This window comes from Desarmillaria tabescens, assembly GCF_030435595.1.
Source record: "Desarmillaria tabescens strain CCBAS 213 chromosome Unknown EV420scaffold_57, whole genome shotgun sequence".
Taxonomy (NCBI): Eukaryota; Fungi; Basidiomycota; class Agaricomycetes; order Agaricales; family Physalacriaceae; genus Desarmillaria; species Desarmillaria tabescens.
Genome location: NW_026848356.1, coordinates 185,675 through 208,292, shown reverse-complemented (window position 1 = coordinate 208,292; position 22,618 = coordinate 185,675). Strand labels below are relative to the sequence as shown.

The following is a 22,618-nucleotide window of genomic DNA, read 5'->3' as shown; positions in this document are numbered from 1 at the left end:
TGTTTCTACTGGTCTTACGGTATGTGTCGTCGTTTGTGGATGATTTGGCTTGACCTGAGAACACTTCAGGCTTTGAACATCGTGTTACGCATGGAACCTTCCCTCAACCATCCATTTCGAGTCCGGTCTTTCTACAGTGACAGGATCAAAGCACCGCTAGCTAGTACGGGGCTGGAAGCCTGGCAGGGTTACTTCCAGTCTGTACGACCCGCTCTGCACCGTATTTTGGTGAACATAGACATCTCAACTGGTGTCTTTTTCAAGCCGGGTTCGTTGCTCGAATTATGCCTCGAATTTTTTACTGGGAATCGGAGGGAGAACCCAGACAGAATTTTACGAGTTTCCGGTCCGCAGGCGATACCTCCAGTACAACGACACCGGCTTCAAAACTTTCTTTTCGGTGTCAAGGTCGAGTCCGAGTCAGCAGCTAGTGGAAAGAAACTACTCACCATCCACAAACTGACGGACCGCGACGCCGCAACAACGATGTTTACTCCGTCTGGTGGTAGACAGACCAGTGTAGCGCAGTACTACGCTCAGGCCAACCAAAGGCTACGGTATCCAAACATTATATGCATGCAGGTATACCCCTTGTAGTCATAGTTGCGTAACGCGTTAATTCTCTGCTAGACTGCGAAAGGTGCTGTGATACCTCTCGAGCGATGTTACGTCGTTCCCGGCCAGCTCTCTCGGTCTGAACTCAACCCGGATGCTACACGAGCCATGGTGGAGTTCGCTACGAAAAAGCCTGATCAGCGACTGAGCGCGATTCAGATTGGCATTCAGGTCGGATTTCTGTTCTATCAGATGCTATTTTCCCATTCTTTTTCCTTTAGGTCCTTGCATACGGCCAATCCCGTTACGTCCGAGATTTCGGACTAGACATCAAGACAAGTTCTCTGCCTATGGAGATCTCTGCTCGTGTGCTCAAGGCACTAGAGCTCAAATGTGGACCGGGATCTAAGCAAGCAACTTTTGTGAGTACTCGATTTCTGAGGGATTCATAAACATTCTCACAATCGCTATTTATCAGCAGCCGAAGGAATCGGATGGATCTTGGAACATGTAAGTATCGATTTCACGGTTTTAGTTACATGATCTGACATCTCCTAGGGTCGACAAGAAATTTTTCAGACCAATGCCTTTTGGGACTTGGATTGTCGTGTTATTCGTGCCCCAGAACCGATTCAGTCCAGACGACGCGAAAAAGACAATAACCGATCTGGGTCAAAATTGTGAAGCTGTCGGTGAGCTGCTCTCCTCACTTTTGGAATGCCTATGTGTCCTGAATAATCCTCCCAGGCATGCCAGTTTCAGAAAAACAACCGTTATTTGTCTATAAGAATCCCCAGAGCAACATAGATCAGGTTTGTGGACATCGATTGGAGTCTTGACACAACTGTAAATTATACTGAGCCTCTGATAGTCTATCTCGGATGCAGTAATGCAAAACAGATCTGAGCGCAAGACGACACCAACGCTCATTGTGTGTATCATCCCCGATGGGAGCGCCACGGATCTATATACGGCAATCAAACAGTAAGTACACTTCCGGGCCTAGGAGCATTACTGACGAGTACCCTTTTTTAGCTGCGGTGACATAAGGGTCGGTGGACTATAGCATTTTTTCGCTTGCTATTCTTCCTCGCTAACTTTGCTTACAGAGAGGCGTTGCTACTCAATGTCTCCGCGTCGGTAAATGTAGGAATGCCCGACAACAATACTGGTTCAACGTTGCACTGAAGTAAGTTATGATTGTATTTAATAGGGAACATGAGGAGACTGAGCGAGCTTTTTCCAGGATTAACGCCAAGTTGGGTGGTGTCAATGTCATCCCAAATCCGAAGTCGGCGTCTATTATTTCCGATCCTATGCAGCCTACCATTGTCATGGGTAAGCTAGTCTCAGGGTACCTCATAATGTAGCTGATGGTGCATACAGGCGCAGATGTCATGCACCCAGCTCCAGGCAGTCAATCACCCTCATACGCTGCAGTGGTGGCAAGCATTGATTCTTATGGCGCACGATATATAGCCAAGACCACACTTCAGCTAGGGAGGCAAGAAATGATTGGCGATTTGCGTTCGATGGCGAAGGTTTGGCCCAACCTTTGTACTAGTTATTCATATGTGACTCATTGGACAACAGGATCTTCTTTTGTCCTATATGAGTTATCGAAGTAGCATGGAGAAGGTCTCAACGTTGCCAAAACGACTGATATTCTTCCGGGGTAGGTTTTTGAATGGTCACAGTTCTTCTTGATAATGCTGACCTGCATGGCTAGATGGTGTATCTGAAGGCGAGTTCAAGCGCGTTTTGGACTTAGGTACATTGCCAACTTCCGTTCATGCATTTTTTTCCGACATCTTTCCTCAGAACTTCCTCTACTCCATGGTACCAGCATTTATCTCCATCATATCTTCCTATTCTGACTACCCTAGATGCCTGCATTGATGCGAAGCTAAATCCTCCTCCGAAAATTACATTCATCATCGTCGGGAAGCGTCATCATATGAGGTTTCTCGTTTTGTAGTTATACTGTGACATCAATTGTTGATTCCTCTCTCTACCAGGTTTTTCCCAAAGAATGACAAAGACAAGGATGCAAAAAGTGGGAACCTCCTTCCCGGTACCGTTATCGATCAGGGTATCACCAATCCAGTTGAATTCGACTTCTACCTTCAGAGCCATGGTGGACTTCTGGGTACCAGTAAGAGTTCACACTACAACGTATGTTAGCTTTCAATCACAATTATGCCTTGGCTGACCAACCTAACATCTAGGTTGTTTACGATGTGAGTCGCGCTCACTCGGCATTTTCTCTGTTGATGTTAACCATTGTTCGTGTCTTACAGGAATTCGGGTTTAGGTACGTCTTCCATTTCTTGACTGAGATCCACACCAGGCTCACACTCTGTACAGCGCAGACGCGATCCAATTGCTAGCTCATACCCTTTGTTTCACTTATGCCAGGTCAACGCGTTCAGTGTCCATCCCTACGCCCGTATACTGTGTGTCGGTTCTAGCCTCCGCAATTTCCTTTGCTTATGTATATCACAGATGCCCACATTGTTTGCAGTCGGGCAAAGACGCATTATGACCCTCAGGGTGCTCCGTCGTCGGTCGTGTCTGGGGGGACGCAAACGCGGGAAGAGACACTCAACACGCATCGAGGCCAGTACCATCCAGTGCATGATGCTCAGTCGAAGAGGATGTATTTCATGGTAAGTGATGTCTTATTCGACTGGCTCCTGATGAAGCTGAAGATATCTTTTGTAGTGATTTTCCACCGTTGCTATTATCCAAATATTTCTGATTGCTGCATGTTTTCTATTGCTTCCAAATTGTTTCTGATGCTTTGAACTTTCGGTGTTCACTGTGTGAAGACCAACTATCCTGTAATTCTATCTACCCACTTGTCACGAAATCAAATTTTGTTTCGTTAGTACTCGCGTCAATAGTAGCGGACGAGATATGGGATAAACACAGATCGCAAGGCTCGCCCGTGCAACGGCAATGATAACGATTCTTGGACCGGTAGTCCGTACCGTGGGTAACTTCCGTTCAGTTGCATCAAAACAGTGGCTTCTCAGTTGCCAACCGTCGCATGTAGGCACAGAGTTATAGAATTAGAGAGAAGAGTAGTCGAAGTAGACAAGGAGTAGGGTGAGTAGCGAGCGCTGTAATCTCGGCCGCTGTTAGAGATAATGGTAGTTAGGTGGTGCATGGTCGTGGCCATTGGTGAAGGAGCGGACGCTCCCTCGAAGAAGTTATTGGATCGATGGTGGCTGTACGGCTCTCGGGATCAACCGGCTCTGAACCCGGCTTACTTACGTCCGTACCTTTTTGAGCCTTTGCAGCCACAGCATTATTGGGACCTGGCGCTGGTAACACCAATGGTGACCACCGCCACCACCACCTTTTCCTTGTCGTTTGCCCCCGTCGATGTGCCAGATATAAAGAGTTCTTCTATTCGCTCCCTTAGGCGCTCATCACAAGCTTTTTTACCTTCGGTACTAAGACCTTACCTCCTCGCTAAATATATTCGCAAGACTGATCTCGGATTGAATGGGGACCTCTCGATGGTATCCTCATTTGTACAGGTATCCTCATTCAGTCCTTATCTCTATTAGTATTAGCATATTTACAGAATGATGGCCAGCTTAGTTCGCGTCATGTGATAAAAATGTATTCTTTTATCGAGACGAGCGTCAAGACTGGTGGGAACATTGTGCCTTGACTTCATACTGAATCGACTAGCAATCGACTGGCCTGTGGCCGACTCGAAGATTGAAAATAGTATGCATGATAATTTCGGTTTCCTGCCACGTCTCATCTCGAAGATTGACTACACAGGCCAGCTTGAATTTCCTACAGAGGCCACCCCCTGATACTGGCAAGTTGCTATCGCTTTTCAACTGATCTGATTCTTGCAATGGGGGTACGTGTCAAATATCGAAAAGATCAGCATTCAATAACATACAGAAGTCAGTGCAGTCGAACGAGCGTCGTCCTTATCCTCAAGTCACCATCTCGTCCTTTACTGAGACTGGAAAGGTGGAATCATCGATTCCAGTCCCAAAGCAACGATGTTATACGGGTAGAAAACCCGTCATAAGCTCTTCTCTCGCAAACACTCCCTGTACCAGCCTAGGCGTCGGTGGGCTTTTAGATCAGCTCAACGCCATCCTCGTAACATCATACACGCTGAAAAACTCATTCTTATCCTCCATTCTCGAAACCTGCATCTCTAGCAACTACGACTTCGGTACCGCGTTCGGCCGTCTCCGCCCTATCTGGTACAACGCCAACTGGAGCACCATCCAAAATGAACTGCGCGCACATGAAGAGAAGGACCAGAAGATGCGACAAGAAGCGCTCGTCGGTAACCGGATCGTGAATCCGAATATGCCCCCTCGACGTGTATGGGACCTTTACAGCAATCGCGTTATCCCACAGTGGATCGTTTCTGAGAAGAAACCTTGGGCGATATCGTATGCTTGGATGGACCCTCAACGTCGTGTTCAAGTCGATACACCCATAAATGCACACGAATGGCCACTCCCCATCCATAAAGATGGCAGCTTGGAACTCGTCCGAATTGAGATGCTGAGCCTAGGCGCAGAATATGTCTGGTTAGACGTGCTCTGTTTGAGACGAGAGGGAAAAGAGGAGAACGAGCACCTGCGGAAGGAGGAATGGAAGACTGACGTCCCCACTAGCGGGTATGTGTACCACCAAGCCGATATGGTGGTGTACTACTTCTGTGGACTAGGAGAGGTCTTTAGCTTGACGATGGATGACTTGGATAGTCCTCGGTTTTGGCTGAACCGTGCCTGGACTTTGCAAGAAATCAGCAGGAAGTGGATCATCGGCGGAGTCACAAGCGATGGAACTGTAGAGACCGTGCAGACAGTCGCGCAGAGAGACCACGAGGCTGTACTGTCCAGGATCCAAGAGCAATTACAGTCCCTAGTAGACACTGTACACCGTGTCGAGAATGTGTTCGACTTGCTCATACATCTCCGCAAGCGCAAGTCGGAGCATGCGGTGGATCATGTTGCGGCCTTGATATTCCCATTGCGGTCCAAGGCGATACCAACGTATGACAAAACCCAGTCTGTCGAGGATCTTTGGTTGGCTGTGGTGAATACGATGCGGACGAAACACCGGGGGGATATGTTCTTCCTATATCCTGGACCTGGGAGCGAACAAGCTTGGAGACCGTCGTGGAACCAGGTCATCAGTGAGAGGCGTCTTCCGACAGGCAAGGTCAATCTGAATGCAGATGTGGAGCGCGACGAAGAGAAAAATTCTGATTGGTACAATGGGATGTGCATTGAAGAGGGCCGCATACAGGGACTGAGGGCAGAAGATCCGAGAGGGACATCACGACATGGGAAGTTAGTTGTCAAAGATGAGACCGGGATGCTACATTCATTCGACATCGTCGCCAATCATCTATACCCGATACCTGACGATTCGTACACATTGATAGCCAGTGGCCAATGGAAAAGTGGAACGTTCGTGACTCGTACGTCATCGACAGAAATTCATTGGGTCGCTGGACGAAGGTTGCCAGAGCAGAAGTTCGAGAAGGTCTCCGTGTTCACAATGAGCGATGCGAGGGAGATACAAAGGTTGAAGAAATTGGGAATCACTAAACGGTCAATTCGGAACTATCTTGTTTGATGTAAAGTATTTATGGTTGCAGCTTTTCCGATACAGCATGTAAATTAATGATGAAGAAAAAAGGTCAGATAGCAGAGAAAAGAAGAACACTTACAGCTTTATCCGGCATGTAAATCGCATTTCCTTGTCATCCTGATAGTGATCAATAACTGACTTAAGGAAAGGTGGTGCCAAAGGATGAGCGATCGACTGGTTTCCGCGACTCCGAATCTTGGCCACTACGAATACAAGCAATATATTTGACCACAAAGGTTTCGCAGTGGCCTTCAAGCTAGGAAAATATGAAGACTCGGAGTAATGAAAGATAGAGAAACGTACAACTTGTTTCTATTTTTCCGGCTCACAGAATCAACAACTCCGCAGCGAAGCACAAATAGCACTGGGAGCATTGCATGCGCCGATGCCTCCGCGACCGCATGTGCTTTGCTATTGCTTTCCCTTGTCATAGCGTAGCGTTGCGCCATTGCATCCATATGTCTATCGAACCCCGCGATATGGATCCATCAACTGCAGAATGACATATTTTTTCTCGAAGGCTGGAGGTAGTAAGGGGATTCGTGCTTCGCATTCTTTTTCTTCAAGCACAAGCAGACCCATGGAAGGGTAGTAGAGAGTACGGGCTCGACCTTTGGATAAAGCTTATTTGTTAGCCGCCTGAGAATAGACAGGGTCGCTCCGTGTGCATCTCGATTCACCGCCAATATAATGCACATTGCGACTACGCGAATATCAAGCTTTCGTGAGATACGCATTAGCCACCTCCGAAACCTTGGGATCAATTTTACCCAAAATCTCCAACATTTCTTCCTAAAGTAGACAAATCAACAACCTACGCCAGTGTTCTATTAACAAGAAGCTACTCACCCAAACTTTATTCTGGACGATCTTCCCATCCTCGCTGATTACAAAGTCGCTCTCCTCCGCGACCTCAGACATATGAATATACTTGCCACGAAGCTTTGCCTCGTCATCCAGAGAGCCGACGGCGCCGTATACCAACTGCCGGCTCCCTTCTTCTGTAGTGAACGCCAATTCGTCTCGCATCTTAAGCATGGCTTTTCCCTCCTCAGAGTCAAGAGGGACACCAGAGTTAGCCAAGAGGTTCGAGAAACAGAATCCGGGGTTCAGAGAGTTGACGGTGATCGGTGGTGTAGACGGCACATGGAGTTGCAGAGCTCGGGCGAAGAGAACGTTGAACACTGAGGCGGTATGAGGCTGGGATATTCAAAGAGGAATCAAGGTGTTACATACATTTGGTATCATGATATCGGTGCTTCATTACCCTGTTCACGGGTCAATGGCAGAGACAAGGGCGGCAACGAGTCAAGACATACTCTTTCGTGCAATACCCTTCATCTGAGAGTTTCGCAAGGATTCTAGGGGAGGCTATGACGTCCTTTTCAATCGTCGTCGAGTAGTGCACCTCGCTCGCAACGATGACGAGCCTTGGGTTGACAGAATGCTTGCGAGCGGTCTCAAGCATCTTCGGGATCATACGAATAGCAAGTAAACCGGGACCAAGGTTGTTTGTGTGTATACTAAAAATGACAATGAGTTTTTCGTCACTCAGAAGTGGTCGTTGCGTACGTTTTCTCCCAGCCCTCCGCTTGTTCGTAGACCCACGTCCCCATGCCAGCGTTCTCTATGAGGATATCCAATCGCTCTAGTTCCCGGTCGGCCCTATCAGCGAACGCAACGACGCTATTAAAGTTGGCGAGATCAATGATCCATAACTCTGCCTTGGAATAGCCAGTGTCCGCTTGGATTTCTGTAACAAGGGTTAGTCAGGCTCATAGACCCGGTGATCAGAGAAACATACGGGCCAGAGCCTGCTTTCCCTTTGTTTCGTCTCTTGCGGTCAATACCAGCCGCGCAGGGTTCATCCTGGCGAAATGCTTTGCAGCCTCGAATCCCAGACCAGAATTGGCACCGATGAGGACGAGTGTCTTTCCGCTCAAGTCGGCGGTGACGACAGCGGGCATTGGCCTAGTTTGGTCTGCAACGAATTGTTCATGAGTCCTAGGAGCCATTACGAGGATAATGATAAGTCTTCCGTGCTTCGCAGCTTTATATATGGTCAGGCGCGGATGTATTGCCAATGGAGGCGCAACATCAGATCGGAGTCTTTCTGCATTATCGGATGCCGATAGCCTACGCAAATGCAGATATTTATAATAACCATGACGGCAGGCACCATCAAGGTGCTTAGTGAAACAAGTTATCCCGACCCATGACGAGGCATGCCGCTGAGACTGTAAGCTTCATGCTAGACACAAGAATGTTAGTCACGCAGCAGCTGGTATAAGGTAATGCTACTTACAACGTATTGAGTGTATAACGCAGCAGTGAGACCCATGGACTGGATGGATGCACTGCTGCTGAGCAACGAAAGAGTGTTCAGTAAGCGACGCCAAATCGGTTGAACTCTAGCCGTCCTGAGTGTTCCTCATCTGGACATGATTTGGTGACAATTCGGTGAGTTACGCGGATGGCCGGGAAAAGCAAAGAATCGGCAATTCCAGTTCGTAAGCGACAATAAAATGAGTATACACATCTTCTCCGCCACGGCCCACGGCCTGTTATGTGATAGTGTTAATGACTGCATAGAATAACATGACAAAGCTTGTCACCTCGAAAAACACATCCAAACTCCCCGATGACTTGCAACACTGATACAGATGAACTCCTCCGCAAGAAGGCATTCTTCTTGCAGTAGTAGAGGCGCGTTCCGAATGTTGATTGGCGGTCACTTCTTTGATGAAACGCGTGCAGAACTGAAGATGTATTCCATTAGATAAGATATTGATTGAAAGAGGCGGATACTAACGAAACATGGCGTGCCTCCGCAAAAGCTAGCAAAGATGGACTCCTTACAATTCCAAGGTGAATGGTGGCTCGGGCATACTGAGCAAGGGTTTTTTAGGCATGATCCCAGTAATAGGCTCGTTTCAGTCCATCGGAGCTTTGAAGTCGTTAATACACCTTGAAAGGCGACGAGATCCAACAGCAAGCACCATACAAATGTCTGTAAATGGATTAGAGGTGCTTCTCGGTAGAAAGATTAGGTTACCTAGACGCTGATTTGCCAGCTTTCAGAGAATAAACTGGTCTCCGCACAGCTCGACAAAGTCGCTCTCCTTCACGACCTCAGATATGCGAATACGCTTGCCACGAAGCTTCTCCTCGTCGTCCAGAGAGTCTACGGCATTGTATACCAGTTGCAGGCTCCCCTCTTCTGTAGCGAACGCGAAGTGCTCTCGCCTCTTTCGCAGGTATTTCGCCTCCCTGGCAGGGACACCGGATCAAAGGCCTGAGAAACAGAGTCCAGGAGTATCAGAGTTGACGGTGATAGCAGGGGAGGCCGAGACACATTGTTAAAGAGCTCCGTAAAAGAGGACATTGAACACTGCTGCAGCAGTATGAAGCCGGGACATACGAAGAGAAATCGACTTGTTACAGATGTTTGGTATCATTCATTAACCTTAGTCACAGGTCAGCAACAGAGGTAGGAGATCATATAGGGTTCGCACGTACTCTTTACTGCAATACTCCCTGTCTGACAGCTGTACGAGGATGCCAGGGGCAGACATGACGTCCTCTTCGATCGTTGTCCAGTAGTGCACATCGCTCGCGACGATGACGAGCCTTGGGTTGATTGAATACTTGCGAGCTGTCTCGAGCACCTTTGGGATCGTACAGATAGCGAGTAAATCGGAATCGAGGTTGTTTATAAGTATACTAAAGCTGCCAATGAGTTTTCGTCACTCAGAAGTAGCTATCGCGTACGTTTGTTTTCTCGCGACTTTCCACTTGTTCGTATTACCGTCGCAATGCCAGTATTCTCTACACGGATAATGTCAGTCCTCGTTTGCATATACTGGTGAAACTTACTGCATCCCCGATGTCCATTTCCAATAATAACGGATTAGGCCCTCGCATAAGAACAACAAAATTTTCGTTCACAGGTACCCCACGGCTGTACTCTCCGAGTCTGAGCAGGTTCTCCCATACGCGTTTCCAGCAATGGGGTCCGTTTCGTTCCCGTATCGCTCTGGATTTCCTTGACGTGCCTCGAAGAATGATGAGATCCAGTGGCGAGCACTGTGAATCGATTAGACGCGTGTTTCCAGCGAAATGATAAGGTTACCTCCGAGTCTATCACAAGTTCAAGAACCAATTGGAGAAGGAAATGGTCGCACTGCCAGCTAGCCCTTTTTGAAGGTAAGATTGGCGATAGGAAGTAAGGAAAACGCTGTTACATACGTAGGTACCATTGTATGTTCATGCGGTGAACCATGACGTAAGGAATGGGTAAAGGTCGATGGTGGTGGTAGGAGGACAGACGCATATACCCAACTAGGATGCTGCAGTACATCCATCAGATTCTCTGACTAAGTAGAGTACCGCGCTAATCCACATATACATGAACAGAGAATTCGGACCTCGAGTTGCCAATGGCTTGAAGGCGTCAACTTGAAGTTGGCCAAGTGAAGCTGCGGGATAGTATCGAGAGATCTAAATAGTGATGTAACAGATATGAGCTGCAAGACAAGAAATCCTTGATTTCTTGGGTTTGGGGGGAGAGAACTCGGCTTTGAGAGAACTGTGAGTTGAGCAGAAGGGAGACCGGCAATGAAACCAGTCCGGAGATGGATACCGGGATGAAGAGATGCCGGAAGCTCAAACTCGTAGCAGTGGAAGCCGAGGACTCAGTTGTTCGGGGAAACCTGAAATCTGAGCAACCGAAAAGACGTAGCTGCACGTCAGACCAGGCGCTACCCAAACAAAGAAGGGAGTAGGTGGGTGGGTCAAAAGAGAGCGAAGAAACGGCGGAGCGACTGAAAGAAGAGAGCGGAGAGAGAACGAAGCGAAAATACACTTGCACCGAATCGCGCAAGACGATCGCGTTGTTTGGCTGCCTCCGCTTGAGCCAAATAACTGGGGAAATGCGACGAAGCGCTGGGGGCAAAGGGGGATCTCTCTGATCACTACGCTTTACTTGGCCAATCACAGAGTTTGAGCCGTTCGTTCCTCACGTCAAACTTGTGTGGCATCGCTGTTGAGTCGGATTGACGAAGCCCGGGAGTGACTCGGACTCGGAGTCCGATCCGAGCTTAGTCAGCACCTTGTGAAGCATCCGCAAACTTCCTCAACAGCCACGATGACCCCAACTCGCAGTCTACCACGTGGAGAAGATGCCTCAGTCCTGGGAAGTTGGAAGCACGACTCTGGGTATACTTTGCCTGGTACACCCATATCTTGATACCACACTATCTTGACTTCCTACGAATCGCCGAGACTTTGGGAGGATGCAGTCCAGACACTATCGTATGTGCAGTCGTGTTGTTTTCAATGTTTCACGTCCTCATCATAATCATGATTAAAAGGTAGAGTGCTTGCACAGGATTGGTTTTTCAAGTATCATGACCATATGTATCTACCCGACGAGGACGAAGTTGTAAGTATGTGAAAAATATACAGAAGGGTAATAAATAATGAATTACAGATGAAGCAGGCGCACCTCAAGTATGGCTGTCTCCCCGAAGTCACCATCTCTTCCCTCACCGAGACCGGCCGAATGGAATCTTCAATACAAGTTCCACTGCAACGGCGCTACACCAGTAGAAAGCCCGTCATACCATCCTCCCTCGCCAATACTCCCTGCGCTGACCTCGGTACCGATGGTCTCTTGGATTTGCTCAACACCACCCTCGGCACGTCATACGCTCGCAATACCACAGCCCTATCCTCTCTTCTCGAATCCTACATCACGAGCAATTACGACTTTGGCACTGCGTACGCCCATCTCCGCCCGAGATGGTATGATGACTTGACCACTATCAAAGTCAAATTACACTCCCGTGAAGCGTTGGACAAGGGGATGCGACAAGATGTACTCGTCGATAACAGGATCATCGAACCTCGTGTGCCCCCTCGGCGTATCTGGGATCTATGTAGTAATCGGGTGGTACCATGGTGGATCATCCGCTGGAGGCCGTGGGGGATATCCCATGCATGGATGGACGAGAAGGACCGTAGCGAGGTGTGGACGCCAATCAACGGACGTGAATGGCCCGTACCCATCCCGAACGATGCAAACCTTGATCTCATCCGGATCGAGATGCTCAACCTGGGAGCAGAGTACGTGTGGCTGGATGTCCTTTGTTTGGGGCAGAGGGGTGGGGGGAATGACAATCTGCGCAAGGAAGAGTGGAGGCTGGACGTGCCTACTATCGGATGGGTATATCTTCGTGCGAACAAGGTGGTGTACTACTTGAGTGGGCTTGGGCGGCCTTTGGGCTTTAAGGCAGGCGACTTGGGGAGCGATCGGTGTTGGTTCAGACGGGCGTGGACGCTACAGGAGGTCAGCAAGAACTCGGTCATCGCTGGAGATACGGGCGATGAGGGAAACACAGTGGAGGAGGACGTCAGAGCAAGGTTTCACGATCAACTGTCGTCGCTGGAGAGCATGCGAAGTGATCATAGTGTGTTTGATGTCCTATCACGCATGCAGAACCGGGCGTCGACCTATCCTGTAGATAAAGTGGCCGGGTTAGCGCATCTTCTACAGTCATTGGAGATACCGGCGTACTGCGGGACGCAGTCTGAAGAGGGTGCTTGGACGGCGCTGGTGAATTTGATGAGTAACAGGTCCCATCGGGGGCAGATGTTTTTCCTATACCCCGAACCTGGGAATGGAAACAGCAGATGGAGGCCGTCGTGGAAGCAGGTCATGACTGAAATTCTCCCATCAACATATAAAACCCTGCTTTTTGATGGATGTCTACCGCAAGGGATGGAGGATGCTGACCAGTATGAGGGATACTGCATTGAATCCGCCTATGTGCGAGGATTGTCCGAGAGAGATCCACAAGGGCAGCCCCGACGAGGAGAGTTCATTGCCAAAGACGGGAACGGGACGAGCCATACGTTCGCCATAGTCGCTACCCACCAGTACCCAATACCCGATGGCACATACGCACTGATATGCAGCGATCCCTACGATGGAAGTTCATACAAAGAAGGGACATATGAATTCGGCAAGCAATATTGGGTCGTCGGGAAAAGTATGCCAGGGCAGAGGTTTGAGAAAGTGTCGGTGTTCGAATTGAACGGCTCAGAGCAAATAAAGAGGGCGGTAGATCCAGGTATCCTTAAAGCCAGACCAGGATTCTATTCTTGTGGCGGGATTCTTCGTGAGGGTGGTTTTTATAGCCGGATTTGCTATACCTATCTCGTCTGATACGAGTATACTTTTACGATAGTTTTAAGCCGCTTTACAACTTGAACAACTGGCACTGTCCTGTAGTGTGATGACGTTCTGTACTGTCAATTGAAATATGTGTTGGAGTGTCTGTAATCCTTGTCTGGCGAGTCGCGACACAGGTTCTGTATTCATTCAGTTTCCGGAAATATTACCAACAAAGCAGACAGGTTTACTGCTGTCCAGGGTCGCATGGTATATCTTTTTGGCGTTGCCATGAGTAATAGTAACTCTGGGTGGGTATGATTCCGACAGGCACCACCTTCCTCGCCAAGGGAGACTACTCAAAAGGTGAATAACGCACCTCTTGTATCTCCATTTCCCAGACTGCAATGACCGTACTAGAAGCAAAAAAAATGAACGAGTCTTTCCAGAGAGCTTCTCAAGCGCATAAATGCGGCTGTGCAGTGCCAAGACAAGTCTTGTATCGCCCGCTTCATCAGAAGGAAATCCTTCTTCTTCGAGCATGCGCAGACACATGGAAGGACAACAGAGTATATCCGCTCGTACCGGTTTGTTGCTGCTCGAGAATATCTCCCAGTGCAAATCAACACATCTCGATTCATCGCCGATATTGCAGTACAATATCAAGCTTTCGTGAGATACGCATTAGCCACCTCCGAAACCTTGGGATCAATTTTACCCAAAATCTCCAACATCTCTTCCTAAAGTAGACAAATCAACAACCCACCTCGCAATTTTTTCAGTAAGGAACCACTCACCCAAACTTTATCTTGGACGATCTTCCCATCCTCGCTGATCGCAAAGTCGCTCTCTTCCACCACCTCGGACATTTGAATGTACTTGCCACGAAGCTTCTCTTCATCATCCAGAGAACCCACGGCAGCGTATACCAACTGCCGGCTCCCTTCTTCTGTAGTGAACGCCAACTCCTCTTGCATCTTACGTATAGCTTTTGCCTCCTCAGAGTCAAGAGGGATACCAGAGCTAGACAAGAGGTTCGAGAAACAGAGTCCGGGGTTAACAGAGTTGACGGTGATCGGTGGTGTAGACGGCACATGGAGTTGCAGAGCTCGGGCGAAGAGAACGTTGAACACTGATGTAGTATGAAGCCTACAATGTGAAAAGGAATCAACTTTGTTACGCACATTTGGTATCGTAGTACCGGTGCTTCATTACCCTGTTCACGAATCACAGGTCAGTGACAAAGATAAGAGGCAGCAAGGAATCAAGACATACTCTTTCGTGCAATACCCTTCATCTGAGAGTTTCGCAAGGATGCTAGGGGAGGCGATAACATCCTTTTCAATCTTTGTCCAGTAGTGGGCATCGCTCGCAACGACTACCAATCTCGGGATGACTGAATGCTTGCGAGCCGTCTCGAGCATCTTCGGGATCATACGAATAGCGAGTAAGCCGGGACCGAGGTTATTCGTGTGCAGACTGAGATGGAAATGAGTCTGTGTTTTCCAAAAAGAGCACGCCGCGTACGTTTTCTCCCAGCCTTCCACTTGTTCGTATTCCCGCGGTGCAATGCCAGCATTCTCTATGAGGATATCCAATCGCTCCAATTCTCGGTCGGCCCTATCAGCGAACGCAACGACACTATTAAAATTGGCGAGATCGATAATCCATAGCTCCGCCTTAGAATAGCCAGTGTCCGCTTGAATCTCTGTAACAACAAGGATTAGTCAGGCTCATAAATCCGGTAATCAGACAAACGCACGGGCAAGAGCCTGCTTTCCCCTCGCTTCATCTCTCGCAGTCAGCACCAGCCGCGCAGGGTTCATCCTAGCGAAATGCTTTGCAGCCTCGAATCCCAGACCAGCATTGGCACCAATGAGGACGAGTGTCTTTCCGCTCAAGTCGGCGGTGACGACAGCGGGCATTGGCCTAGTTTGGTCTGCAACAAATTGTTCATGAGTCCTGGGAGCCATTATGAAGATAATGAAAAGTCTTCCGTACTTCACAGCCTTATATATATGGTCAGGTGGGGATGTATTGCCGATGGAGAAGTAACATGAGATCGGAGTCTTTGTGAGACTTCTATGCATTATCGAATGCCGATAGCCTACGCAAATGCAGATATTTATAATAGCCATGACGGCAGGCATCATCAAGGTGCTTAGTAAAAGAAGCTATCCCGACCCATGACAAGGCATGCCGCTGAGACTGTAAGCTTCATGCTAGACACAAGAATGCTAGTCGCACAGCAGCTGGGTAGGGTAATGCTACATACAACGCATTGAGTATCGTTATACGCAGCAGTGAGACCCATGGATTGGATGCATACACTGCTGCTGAGCAATGAAAGCATGTTCAGTAAGCAACGCCAAGCCGGTTAAATTCTAGCCGTTGCGTAAAATCGAGTGTTCATGGTCTGGACGTTTGGTGAGTTACGCGGACAGTGGTCGGAGGAAGAGTTCCGATTCGTAAGCGACATTAAAATGAGTATACACATCTTCTCCGCCACGACCTGCTATGTGATGGTGTTAATGACTACTTAAGATAACATGACAAAGCTTGTCACCTCGAAAAACACATCTAAACTCCCCGACGACTTGCGATTTTGATACAGTGGGCGTTGGCACGGTCCGGGTCCTCCGGGATCACGTGCAGCATTTCCGTAGATTTCCGCTTGTTCGTAGCTAGACCTGGGACCATCACTAGCGATTCCCCATTCCCTCTCTTGGACCTAGCGATATGGTTCCAACAGATGAACTCCTCCGCAAGGAGGCATTCTTCTTGCAGCAGGAGAGGCGTATTCCGAATGTTGGTCGGCGGTTGCATCTTTAATGAAACGCATCAGAACTGAAGTGATATCTCTATTAGATAGCACATTGATTGAGAAAGGCGAGTGCTGACGAAATATAGTATGCCTCCGCAAATCTAGCAAAGACGGAGCTCCATGTAATTCCATGTTGAATGGTGGCGCAAATATGCTGAGAAATTTCTTTACACGTAAAACCAGTAGTAGGCTTGTTTCAGTCCATCGGTGCTTTGCAGTCGTTGATACACCTTGACAGGCGACGAGATCCAACAGTAAGCACTATAGAAATGTCTGAAAGTGAATTAAACGTGCCCTTTCAGCAGAAAGACTAGGATACCTAGACGGACAGCCACTGATTTGGCAGCCTTCAGAGAATAAACAGCGTCTTCCTGCACAAGTTGACAATGTCGCTCTCCCTCACGGCCTCAGACATACGAATATACTTGCCAAGTCTACAGCATCGTATACCAGCTGCCGGTATTCCTTCTTCCGTACTGAACGCAAGTTCCTCTCGCCTCGTCGCAGGTATTTGCCTTCCCTGCAGAGACACCAGATCCAAGGCCTGAGAAAGAAAGTCCAGGGTGCGACAGAGCTGACGGTGGGAAGACACGGGGTTGAAGATCTTGGTAGAAGAGGACATTGAACACTGCAGCAGTATGAGGCCGGTCCATATGAAGAGGAGCCAACTTGTTACGCGCGTTTGGTATCATGATATCGATGCGTCATTGCCCTTATTCATAGGTCAGCAATAGAGGTAGAAGATCATGGGACTTGAACGTACTCTTCTGTGCAATGCTCCTTATCTGACAGCTCCGCGAGGATGCCAGGAGAAGCGATGTCATCCTTTTCGATCTTCGTCCAATAGTGCACGTCGCTTGCAACAATGACGGGCCTTGGGTTGACTGCATGCTTGTGTGCCGTCTCAAGCATCTTCGGGATCATACGAATAGCGAAGGACCAAGGTCCGTAGGAATACTAAAGATTACTAATGAGTTTTCGTCGCCCAGAAGTAGACATCAGGTAGCCAACACGTACGTTTTCTCCCAACCCCCTATTTTTTTGCATTACGAAGTCATGATGCCAGCATTATCTACGAGAATAATGTCAGTACTCGTTTACATACACCAGCCAAACGAACGTCATACCAGCCCCACCAACCCCCTGGTGAAACTTGCGGCGTCCCTGATGCCCATGTCGAAGAATAACGGACTAGGCCCCCGCACCAGAACAGCACAACCCTCGCCCACAGGTACCCCACGGCTGTACTCTCCGAGTCTGAGCAGGTTCTCCCATACACGTTACCAGCACTGAGCAATGAGATCTGTTTCGTATCCATATCGTTCCAGGTTTCCTCAGACGCGCCTCGAAGAACGAAAAGATCCAACGTCAAGTACTCTGAATGCCGGTAGACGAATTAGACGCGTGTTTCCAGCGAAAAGATAAGGTTATCTCTATCGCAAGTTCAAGAGTCAATTGGAGAAGCGGGAATGGTCGCATGCGCTTTTGAAGGTGAGTTTAGCGATAAGAAGAAACGAAAATGTTGTTACATACGTGGGTAGGGTTGCACGGCAGTGTTCATACGGTGAACCATGGAGTGAGGAATGGGTAAAGGCTTTATGTTCGTGGTAGGAGGAGAAATGCATATACCCAACTAGGGTGCTGCACAGTGCATCTATCATATTCTCTGGATAGCTGGAGTACCGCGCTAATCCACACATCCATGACAGAGAACTTGGTCCTCGAGTCACCGATGGCTTGAAGACGCCAAGTTCGTCGCTGTTGATGTTTGAAGCCCGTGTGATTCGGAGTCCGGTCCGAGCTTAGTCAGCCCCTCATGAGGCATCCGCAAGCATCCTCGGCCTCCGACCTGCTCCGACCCGCATTCTACTACGCGAAGATGCCTCAGTCCTGGGAAGTTAGAAGTACGACTCTGGGTATACACTGCCTGGTACTGCCATATCTTGATACCACACTATCTCGACTTCCCACTTGACTTCCTACAAATCGCCGAGACAAGTTTGTCTAAAGTCAATCCGGGTCCCTATCCTTTTGGTAGTTATCTCCGTGAGTACTATGCTCCTCATAGCCGGATTTGCCATACACATCTCGTCTGATGCGACTCGGAGGATACATTTACATTGGTTTTAGGTGAGTTTATAACCAATTTATAACTTGAACAACTGCCACTGTACTGTGGCGCGACGATGTTCTGTGTTGTCCATTGAAATATGGCAGCTTAGAGTGTCTTCAATCCTTGTCTCGTGAATCGCGACACAAGTTCTATAGTCGTTCATTTTCCAGATATACTATCCACAAAGCGGCCAAGCTTACCGCTGATCAAGGCCATATGGTATATCTTTTGAGCGTTGCCGTGAGTAGTAGTAATTCTGAGTACGATTCCGACAGGCATCACCTTCCTCGCCAAGAGAGACTACTCAAAAGGTTAATAACTCTTAAGACTGAGCGAGCCTGACAACGCATCTTTCGTATCTCCATTCCCTAAACACGACCGCAATGAACCGTACTAGATGTCAGAAACATGAACGAGTGTCTGTCTAGAGAATTTCTCAAGCACATACATGCGGCTGTGCGGTGTCGAGCATGCGAAAACTTGAACACATACAAGGATAGCAGAGTATATCCACTCGTACTGATCTGCTAGTCTCCTGAGAACATCTCCCCGTGAAAATCAACACATCTCGATTCGTCGCCGACACCCCCGTACATTCACCGACTACACGAATATCAATCTTTCGTTAGATACGTGCTGGCCACCTCTGAAACCTTGGGATCAATTTTACCCAAAACCTCCAGCATCTCTTCCTGAGTCAAACAAATCAACAACCCACAGCATAGTTTTATCAACGGTAAGACACTCACCCAAACTCTATCCTGGACGATCTTCCCATCCTCGCTGATCACAAAGTCACTCTCCTCTACAACCTCAGACATGCGAATATACTTTCCACGAAACTTCTCCTCGTCATCTAGAGAACCCACGGCAGCATATACCAACTGTCGGCTCCCTTCTTCCGTAGTGAACGCAAAGTCCCTTTGCCTATTTCGCGAGTGTTCCGCCTCCTCAGCGGGGCTACCAGATCCGAGGTTTGAGAAACAGAGTCCGGGGGTAACAGAGTTGACAATGATTGCTGGCGAAGACGGGACACGAAGTTGTAGAGCTCGAGCAAAGAGAATGTTGAACACTGATGTAGTATGAAGCTTACAATGTGAAGAGGAATCAACTTTGTTACGCACATTTGGTATCATGGTACCGGTGCTTCATTACCCTCATTCATAATTCAGCAACAAAGATGCGGGACCATACGGGACTTGAACGTACTCTTCTGTGCAATACTCCTTGTCTGACAGCTTCGCGAGGATTCCAGGGGAAGCGACGACATTTTGTTCTATCGTCGTCCAATAGTGCGCATCACTTGCGACGATGACGAGCCTCGGGTTGACCGAATACTTGCGCGCGGTGTCGAGCATCTTTGGGGTCATACGAATAGCGAGTAGGCCAGGATCGAGATTATTCGTAAGTATACTAAAGATGACAATGAGGTTTTCCGTCACCCAGAAATGGTTGTCGCGTACGTTTTCTCCCAACCCTCTACTTGTTCATAGTTCCATGTTGCAATGCCAGCATTCTCCACCAGGATATCCAGTCGGTCCAGCTCCTGCTCAGCCTTGTCAGCGAATGCAATGACACTCTTGAAGTTGGCGAGATCGATAATCCACAATTCTGCCTTTGAGTAGCCAGTGTCAGTTTGGACCTTGTTATGATCAAGCTAGTTAGTACGTCGCGTAGATAACGGTAGTGATTTGTAACTGGCTTCGAGATCAAAATATATGGGTTTTCCACCAAAAGGAATCCGAATAATCGAAGAAAAGGGTTCAGCGTATTCTTCTAGGGCTCAGCAAGCGTTTAGCATAACTGAATAAGTAGGAATAGACAAGCGTTCAGCATAGTCTTCCCAAACTTAGGTTCACTCAAGTGAGGATAATTCGGAATGAAAATTGGAATGAATTCTTGTAACTACTGTTTGCTTGTATATAAGCTACATTTTCATTTATCTAGATTGTTCTGGAGAACTACAGACTACGCGAGAAAGAGAAGGAAACTTATAGAAGATACGATACTGCGAGAACATTCTTGATGAGCGAGCGGGCCGATTGCCGACAAGGGAGGTACGGATTCTAAATATAGATATCCATAACAGATCTCTGCGATAGCAAGGATTAGCTGGGCTCATAGACCTGGTAATCAGAGAAATGTACGGGCAAAGGCCTGCTTTCCTTTCGCTTCATCTCTTGCAGTCAATACCAGCCGCGCAGGGTTCATCCTAGCGAAATGCTTTGCAGCCTCGAATCCTAGACCGGCGTTGGCACCGGTGAGGATGAGTGTCTTTCCGCTCAAGTCGGCAGTGACGACAGCGGGCATTGGTCTAGTTTGGTCTGCGACAAATTGTTCATGAGTTCTGGGGGCCATTGGGGGGAATGGTGACGAGTTGTTCGTACCTCGTAGCTATATATGTGATCAAGCGCAAATACATTGAAGGAGCCACATCGGCTATTGCATTCCCCCAAGGGTCTCGCTCTATTGCAGGCGTTCTGGTCCTCATGTAGTTAGTAACCGTCATAATCAATCTTGGCACGCCAAAAACCCATTCATCCTGCCATCATCTAATTTCGTCTCTTTATTCCGTATGACTCCGCAACGAAACTTGGGCAATCAACGTCGGGCAAGCAATTAGAGAGTTATATTCGTAAGACCTCATTCCCCGACCCCGAGTATTGAGTGGTACGTACAACTTGTATCGTCAGATCCGTAGACTACAAAAAAGCGCAATGCATGATACCGCGTGGGTGGTGCCGGATGGGCGTTTATAAGAAATACTCCGGAGGCTAGGTGTTACAAAAATAAAATCAATTTCTGAAACAACAGACAGACATGAGGATGGATTCACGTACTTTACCCCCTGCATTCTGAGCTGCCTGCTGACTCGGTCCGTCTCTTTCGTTCTCGGGTGCGGCTTCGAACACGTTAAAATACATGGATCCGCCCGGTCCGACTTCCAATATACTTGCCGAGTTCCCATATCGGTAGCAGTAATTGGGGGCGGATCATACCGTCGACAGATGCTTATCGAACAGAGAGGAATAGCCCTCCATACATAGCTGGTGGGCACGGAGGATATGCGACATGTTGTTGATCTCGAGAAACTTATGGACAACGCCGAATCCAAACGTGTATCCAGCCCCTCTAACGGCCCTTGATTGAGGAATTGAGTCAGAAACGGAAGCATGTTACGCACCTTGGAGAGATTGCGAAATCCTCTTTCTCAGGATCGGGATCTGACCAGACGAGGTCGGCCATAGGACCCTCATGGGGTATCTCTATTGCGAAGCGTCAGTGAACGGATTAGGTGCCGAAGGCCAGCCGCGCACCTCGAAAGCGGTCATAGACTTTGATTTGATCTATTGAATGTATAGAGGGTGATAGACCTGGAAAAATAGAATTAGCCCGTCATGTCCATGTGCAAAGCATAATGAATGATGGGAGTTTCTCACCGCCGTGTACACAGAATATTCGGTCGTCAATGACCACCGACAGAGTCAGGAAGTCGAACATGTCGGTGAAGTATGTCCAGACGTGCGAATTACCATACTTCCGGAGGCATTCAGTGTAGAAACCGTACGTCTGGGACGGCTGTGAGAAGGGCGCTTAGGAAAGTCAACGAGGCCACCGACTTGAGTGACAGCGCGTGATTCATGGTTTCCTCTTATTAACTGGACTCGATCAGGGTACCGTAGCTTCAAGCACGTCAATAGAGAGATTGTTTCGACGCTGAACAGCCCTCTGTCGACGTAATCACCTGGAAAAGACGTGAACGGCGAGGTGGGGCAGTATGCGATGCAAAACGCACCAAGGAAGAGGTAGTTCGTGTTGGGCGCATATCCACCTATCCGGAATATTTCTACAAGATCATAGGACTGACTTGCATAACCGATCAAAGGTCGCAATCAGGGAAAGATAATGCACAGTGACTCACCCATGGATATCCCCCACTACAATTACGGGTGCACTGACATGTACTACATTGGATTCCCGCATCAGGACCTCCTTCGTTTTCTCACATATTTCTCTCAGCAGTGCCTCGTTCAGGGGCTGTTTTCGCAGCAGCTGTTCTATGCACGCATCCAGGTCAAAGGGTGCCATGAAATGAAAATGTGCATCTTCTCTCCAAATGCGGTAGACCGTAGGATCGCGGGAAAAACCTTGATGACGATTGGTCCCCAGTAAGTTACCAAGGGACTCATTGGGGGGGTTTTTCTCCACGTAATTTACCTGGTAATTTACCGAGTCATGTGGCAATACCAGCATTTTTTTTTCCGGCTTCGCTTCATCAGCAGCGAAGCCTACTACACTA

At 48.4% G+C, this 22,618-nt stretch overlaps 10 protein-coding genes across 10 annotated transcripts; 3 read left to right on the top strand and 7 right to left on the bottom strand.

Moving 5' to 3' along the window:
- Nucleotides 1-90: 90 nt before the first annotated feature.
- EV420DRAFT_1631454 (ribonuclease H-like domain-containing protein) lies at nucleotides 91-3,735 on the top strand (the record flags this gene model as incomplete). The annotated part of the gene is made up of 20 exons (XM_060476152.1): nucleotides 91-582; nucleotides 631-786; nucleotides 837-977; nucleotides 1,034-1,065; nucleotides 1,114-1,247; nucleotides 1,303-1,367; nucleotides 1,427-1,539; nucleotides 1,591-1,606; nucleotides 1,665-1,744; nucleotides 1,802-1,893; nucleotides 1,942-2,096; nucleotides 2,149-2,230; nucleotides 2,285-2,326; nucleotides 2,377-2,394; nucleotides 2,442-2,517; nucleotides 2,574-2,730; nucleotides 2,784-2,869; nucleotides 2,923-3,011; nucleotides 3,061-3,224; nucleotides 3,280-3,735. 20 exons carry the CDS (start codon nucleotides 91-93, stop codon nucleotides 3,280-3,282), a joined length of 2,193 nt encoding a protein of 730 aa, XP_060324831.1. The 3' UTR covers nucleotides 3,283-3,735.
- A 444-nt stretch (nucleotides 3,736-4,179) lies between these two features.
- EV420DRAFT_1023292 (uncharacterized protein) lies at nucleotides 4,180-6,444 on the top strand. Its single transcript, XM_060465364.1, has 2 exons — nucleotides 4,180-4,441; nucleotides 4,489-6,444. Exons 1-2 carry the CDS (start codon nucleotides 4,436-4,438, stop codon nucleotides 6,190-6,192), a joined length of 1,710 nt encoding a protein of 569 aa, XP_060324830.1. The 5' UTR covers nucleotides 4,180-4,435; the 3' UTR covers nucleotides 6,193-6,444.
- A 172-nt stretch (nucleotides 6,445-6,616) lies between these two features.
- Nucleotides 6,617-8,378, bottom strand: EV420DRAFT_1023754 (uncharacterized protein). The gene is made up of 6 exons (XM_060465366.1): nucleotides 8,012-8,378; nucleotides 7,780-7,960; nucleotides 7,527-7,730; nucleotides 7,444-7,475; nucleotides 7,057-7,391; nucleotides 6,617-6,999 (listed from the first exon to the last, which is right to left on the bottom strand). Exons 1-6 carry the CDS (start codon nucleotides 8,220-8,222, stop codon nucleotides 6,922-6,924), a joined length of 1,041 nt encoding a protein of 346 aa, XP_060324829.1. The 5' UTR covers nucleotides 8,223-8,378; the 3' UTR covers nucleotides 6,617-6,921.
- A 906-nt stretch (nucleotides 8,379-9,284) lies between these two features.
- Nucleotides 9,285-10,751, bottom strand: EV420DRAFT_1752030 (uncharacterized protein; the record flags this gene model as incomplete). The annotated part of the gene is made up of 5 exons (XM_060480388.1): nucleotides 10,456-10,751; nucleotides 10,340-10,403; nucleotides 10,084-10,293; nucleotides 9,727-9,875; nucleotides 9,285-9,477 (listed from the first exon to the last, which is right to left on the bottom strand). The coding sequence occupies exons 1-5, from the start codon at nucleotides 10,569-10,571 to the stop codon at nucleotides 9,285-9,287; spliced, it is 732 nt and encodes a 243-aa protein (XP_060324828.1). The 5' UTR covers nucleotides 10,572-10,751.
- Nucleotides 10,752-11,332: 581 nt separating this feature from the next.
- EV420DRAFT_1023203 (uncharacterized protein) lies at nucleotides 11,333-13,513 on the top strand. Its single transcript, XM_060465363.1, has 3 exons — nucleotides 11,333-11,520; nucleotides 11,584-11,650; nucleotides 11,708-13,513. Exons 2-3 carry the CDS (start codon nucleotides 11,624-11,626, stop codon nucleotides 13,433-13,435), a joined length of 1,755 nt encoding a protein of 584 aa, XP_060324827.1. The 5' UTR covers nucleotides 11,333-11,520; nucleotides 11,584-11,623; the 3' UTR covers nucleotides 13,436-13,513.
- A 526-nt stretch (nucleotides 13,514-14,039) lies between these two features.
- EV420DRAFT_1576207 (uncharacterized protein) lies at nucleotides 14,040-15,282 on the bottom strand. The gene is made up of 6 exons (XM_060474493.1): nucleotides 15,144-15,282; nucleotides 14,909-15,089; nucleotides 14,657-14,860; nucleotides 14,566-14,597; nucleotides 14,179-14,513; nucleotides 14,040-14,121 (listed from the first exon to the last, which is right to left on the bottom strand). The coding sequence occupies exons 1-6, from the start codon at nucleotides 15,205-15,207 to the stop codon at nucleotides 14,044-14,046; spliced, it is 894 nt and encodes a 297-aa protein (XP_060324826.1). The 5' UTR covers nucleotides 15,208-15,282; the 3' UTR covers nucleotides 14,040-14,043.
- A 1,145-nt stretch (nucleotides 15,283-16,427) lies between these two features.
- Nucleotides 16,428-17,481, bottom strand: EV420DRAFT_1023147 (uncharacterized protein). The gene is made up of 6 exons (XM_060465362.1): nucleotides 17,333-17,481; nucleotides 17,223-17,277; nucleotides 16,969-17,162; nucleotides 16,886-16,917; nucleotides 16,525-16,833; nucleotides 16,428-16,478 (listed from the first exon to the last, which is right to left on the bottom strand). The coding sequence occupies exons 2-5, from the start codon at nucleotides 17,250-17,252 to the stop codon at nucleotides 16,640-16,642; spliced, it is 450 nt and encodes a 149-aa protein (XP_060324825.1). The 5' UTR covers nucleotides 17,253-17,277; nucleotides 17,333-17,481; the 3' UTR covers nucleotides 16,428-16,478; nucleotides 16,525-16,639.
- A 1,676-nt stretch (nucleotides 17,482-19,157) lies between these two features.
- EV420DRAFT_1576193 (uncharacterized protein) lies at nucleotides 19,158-19,474 on the bottom strand. The gene has a single exon (XM_060474492.1). It carries the CDS (start codon nucleotides 19,442-19,444, stop codon nucleotides 19,175-19,177), a length of 270 nt encoding a protein of 89 aa, XP_060324824.1. The 5' UTR covers nucleotides 19,445-19,474; the 3' UTR covers nucleotides 19,158-19,174.
- EV420DRAFT_1576192 (uncharacterized protein) lies at nucleotides 19,438-20,187 on the bottom strand. Its single transcript, XM_060474491.1, has 2 exons — nucleotides 19,782-20,187; nucleotides 19,438-19,731 (listed from the first exon to the last, which is right to left on the bottom strand). The coding sequence occupies exon 2, from the start codon at nucleotides 19,686-19,688 to the stop codon at nucleotides 19,476-19,478; it is 213 nt and encodes a 70-aa protein (XP_060324823.1). The 5' UTR covers nucleotides 19,689-19,731; nucleotides 19,782-20,187; the 3' UTR covers nucleotides 19,438-19,475.
- EV420DRAFT_1631452 (Metallo-dependent phosphatase) lies at nucleotides 19,438-22,407 on the bottom strand (the record flags this gene model as incomplete). Its single annotated transcript, XM_060476151.1, has 11 exons — nucleotides 19,438-19,731; nucleotides 19,782-19,929; nucleotides 21,047-21,092; nucleotides 21,191-21,270; nucleotides 21,325-21,450; nucleotides 21,503-21,584; nucleotides 21,636-21,692; nucleotides 21,759-21,888; nucleotides 21,939-22,063; nucleotides 22,115-22,185; nucleotides 22,241-22,407. The coding sequence occupies 10 exons, from the start codon at nucleotides 22,405-22,407 to the stop codon at nucleotides 19,878-19,880; spliced, it is 936 nt and encodes a 311-aa protein (XP_060324822.1). The 3' UTR covers nucleotides 19,438-19,731; nucleotides 19,782-19,877.
- Between the last annotated feature and the right edge of the window lie 211 nt (nucleotides 22,408-22,618).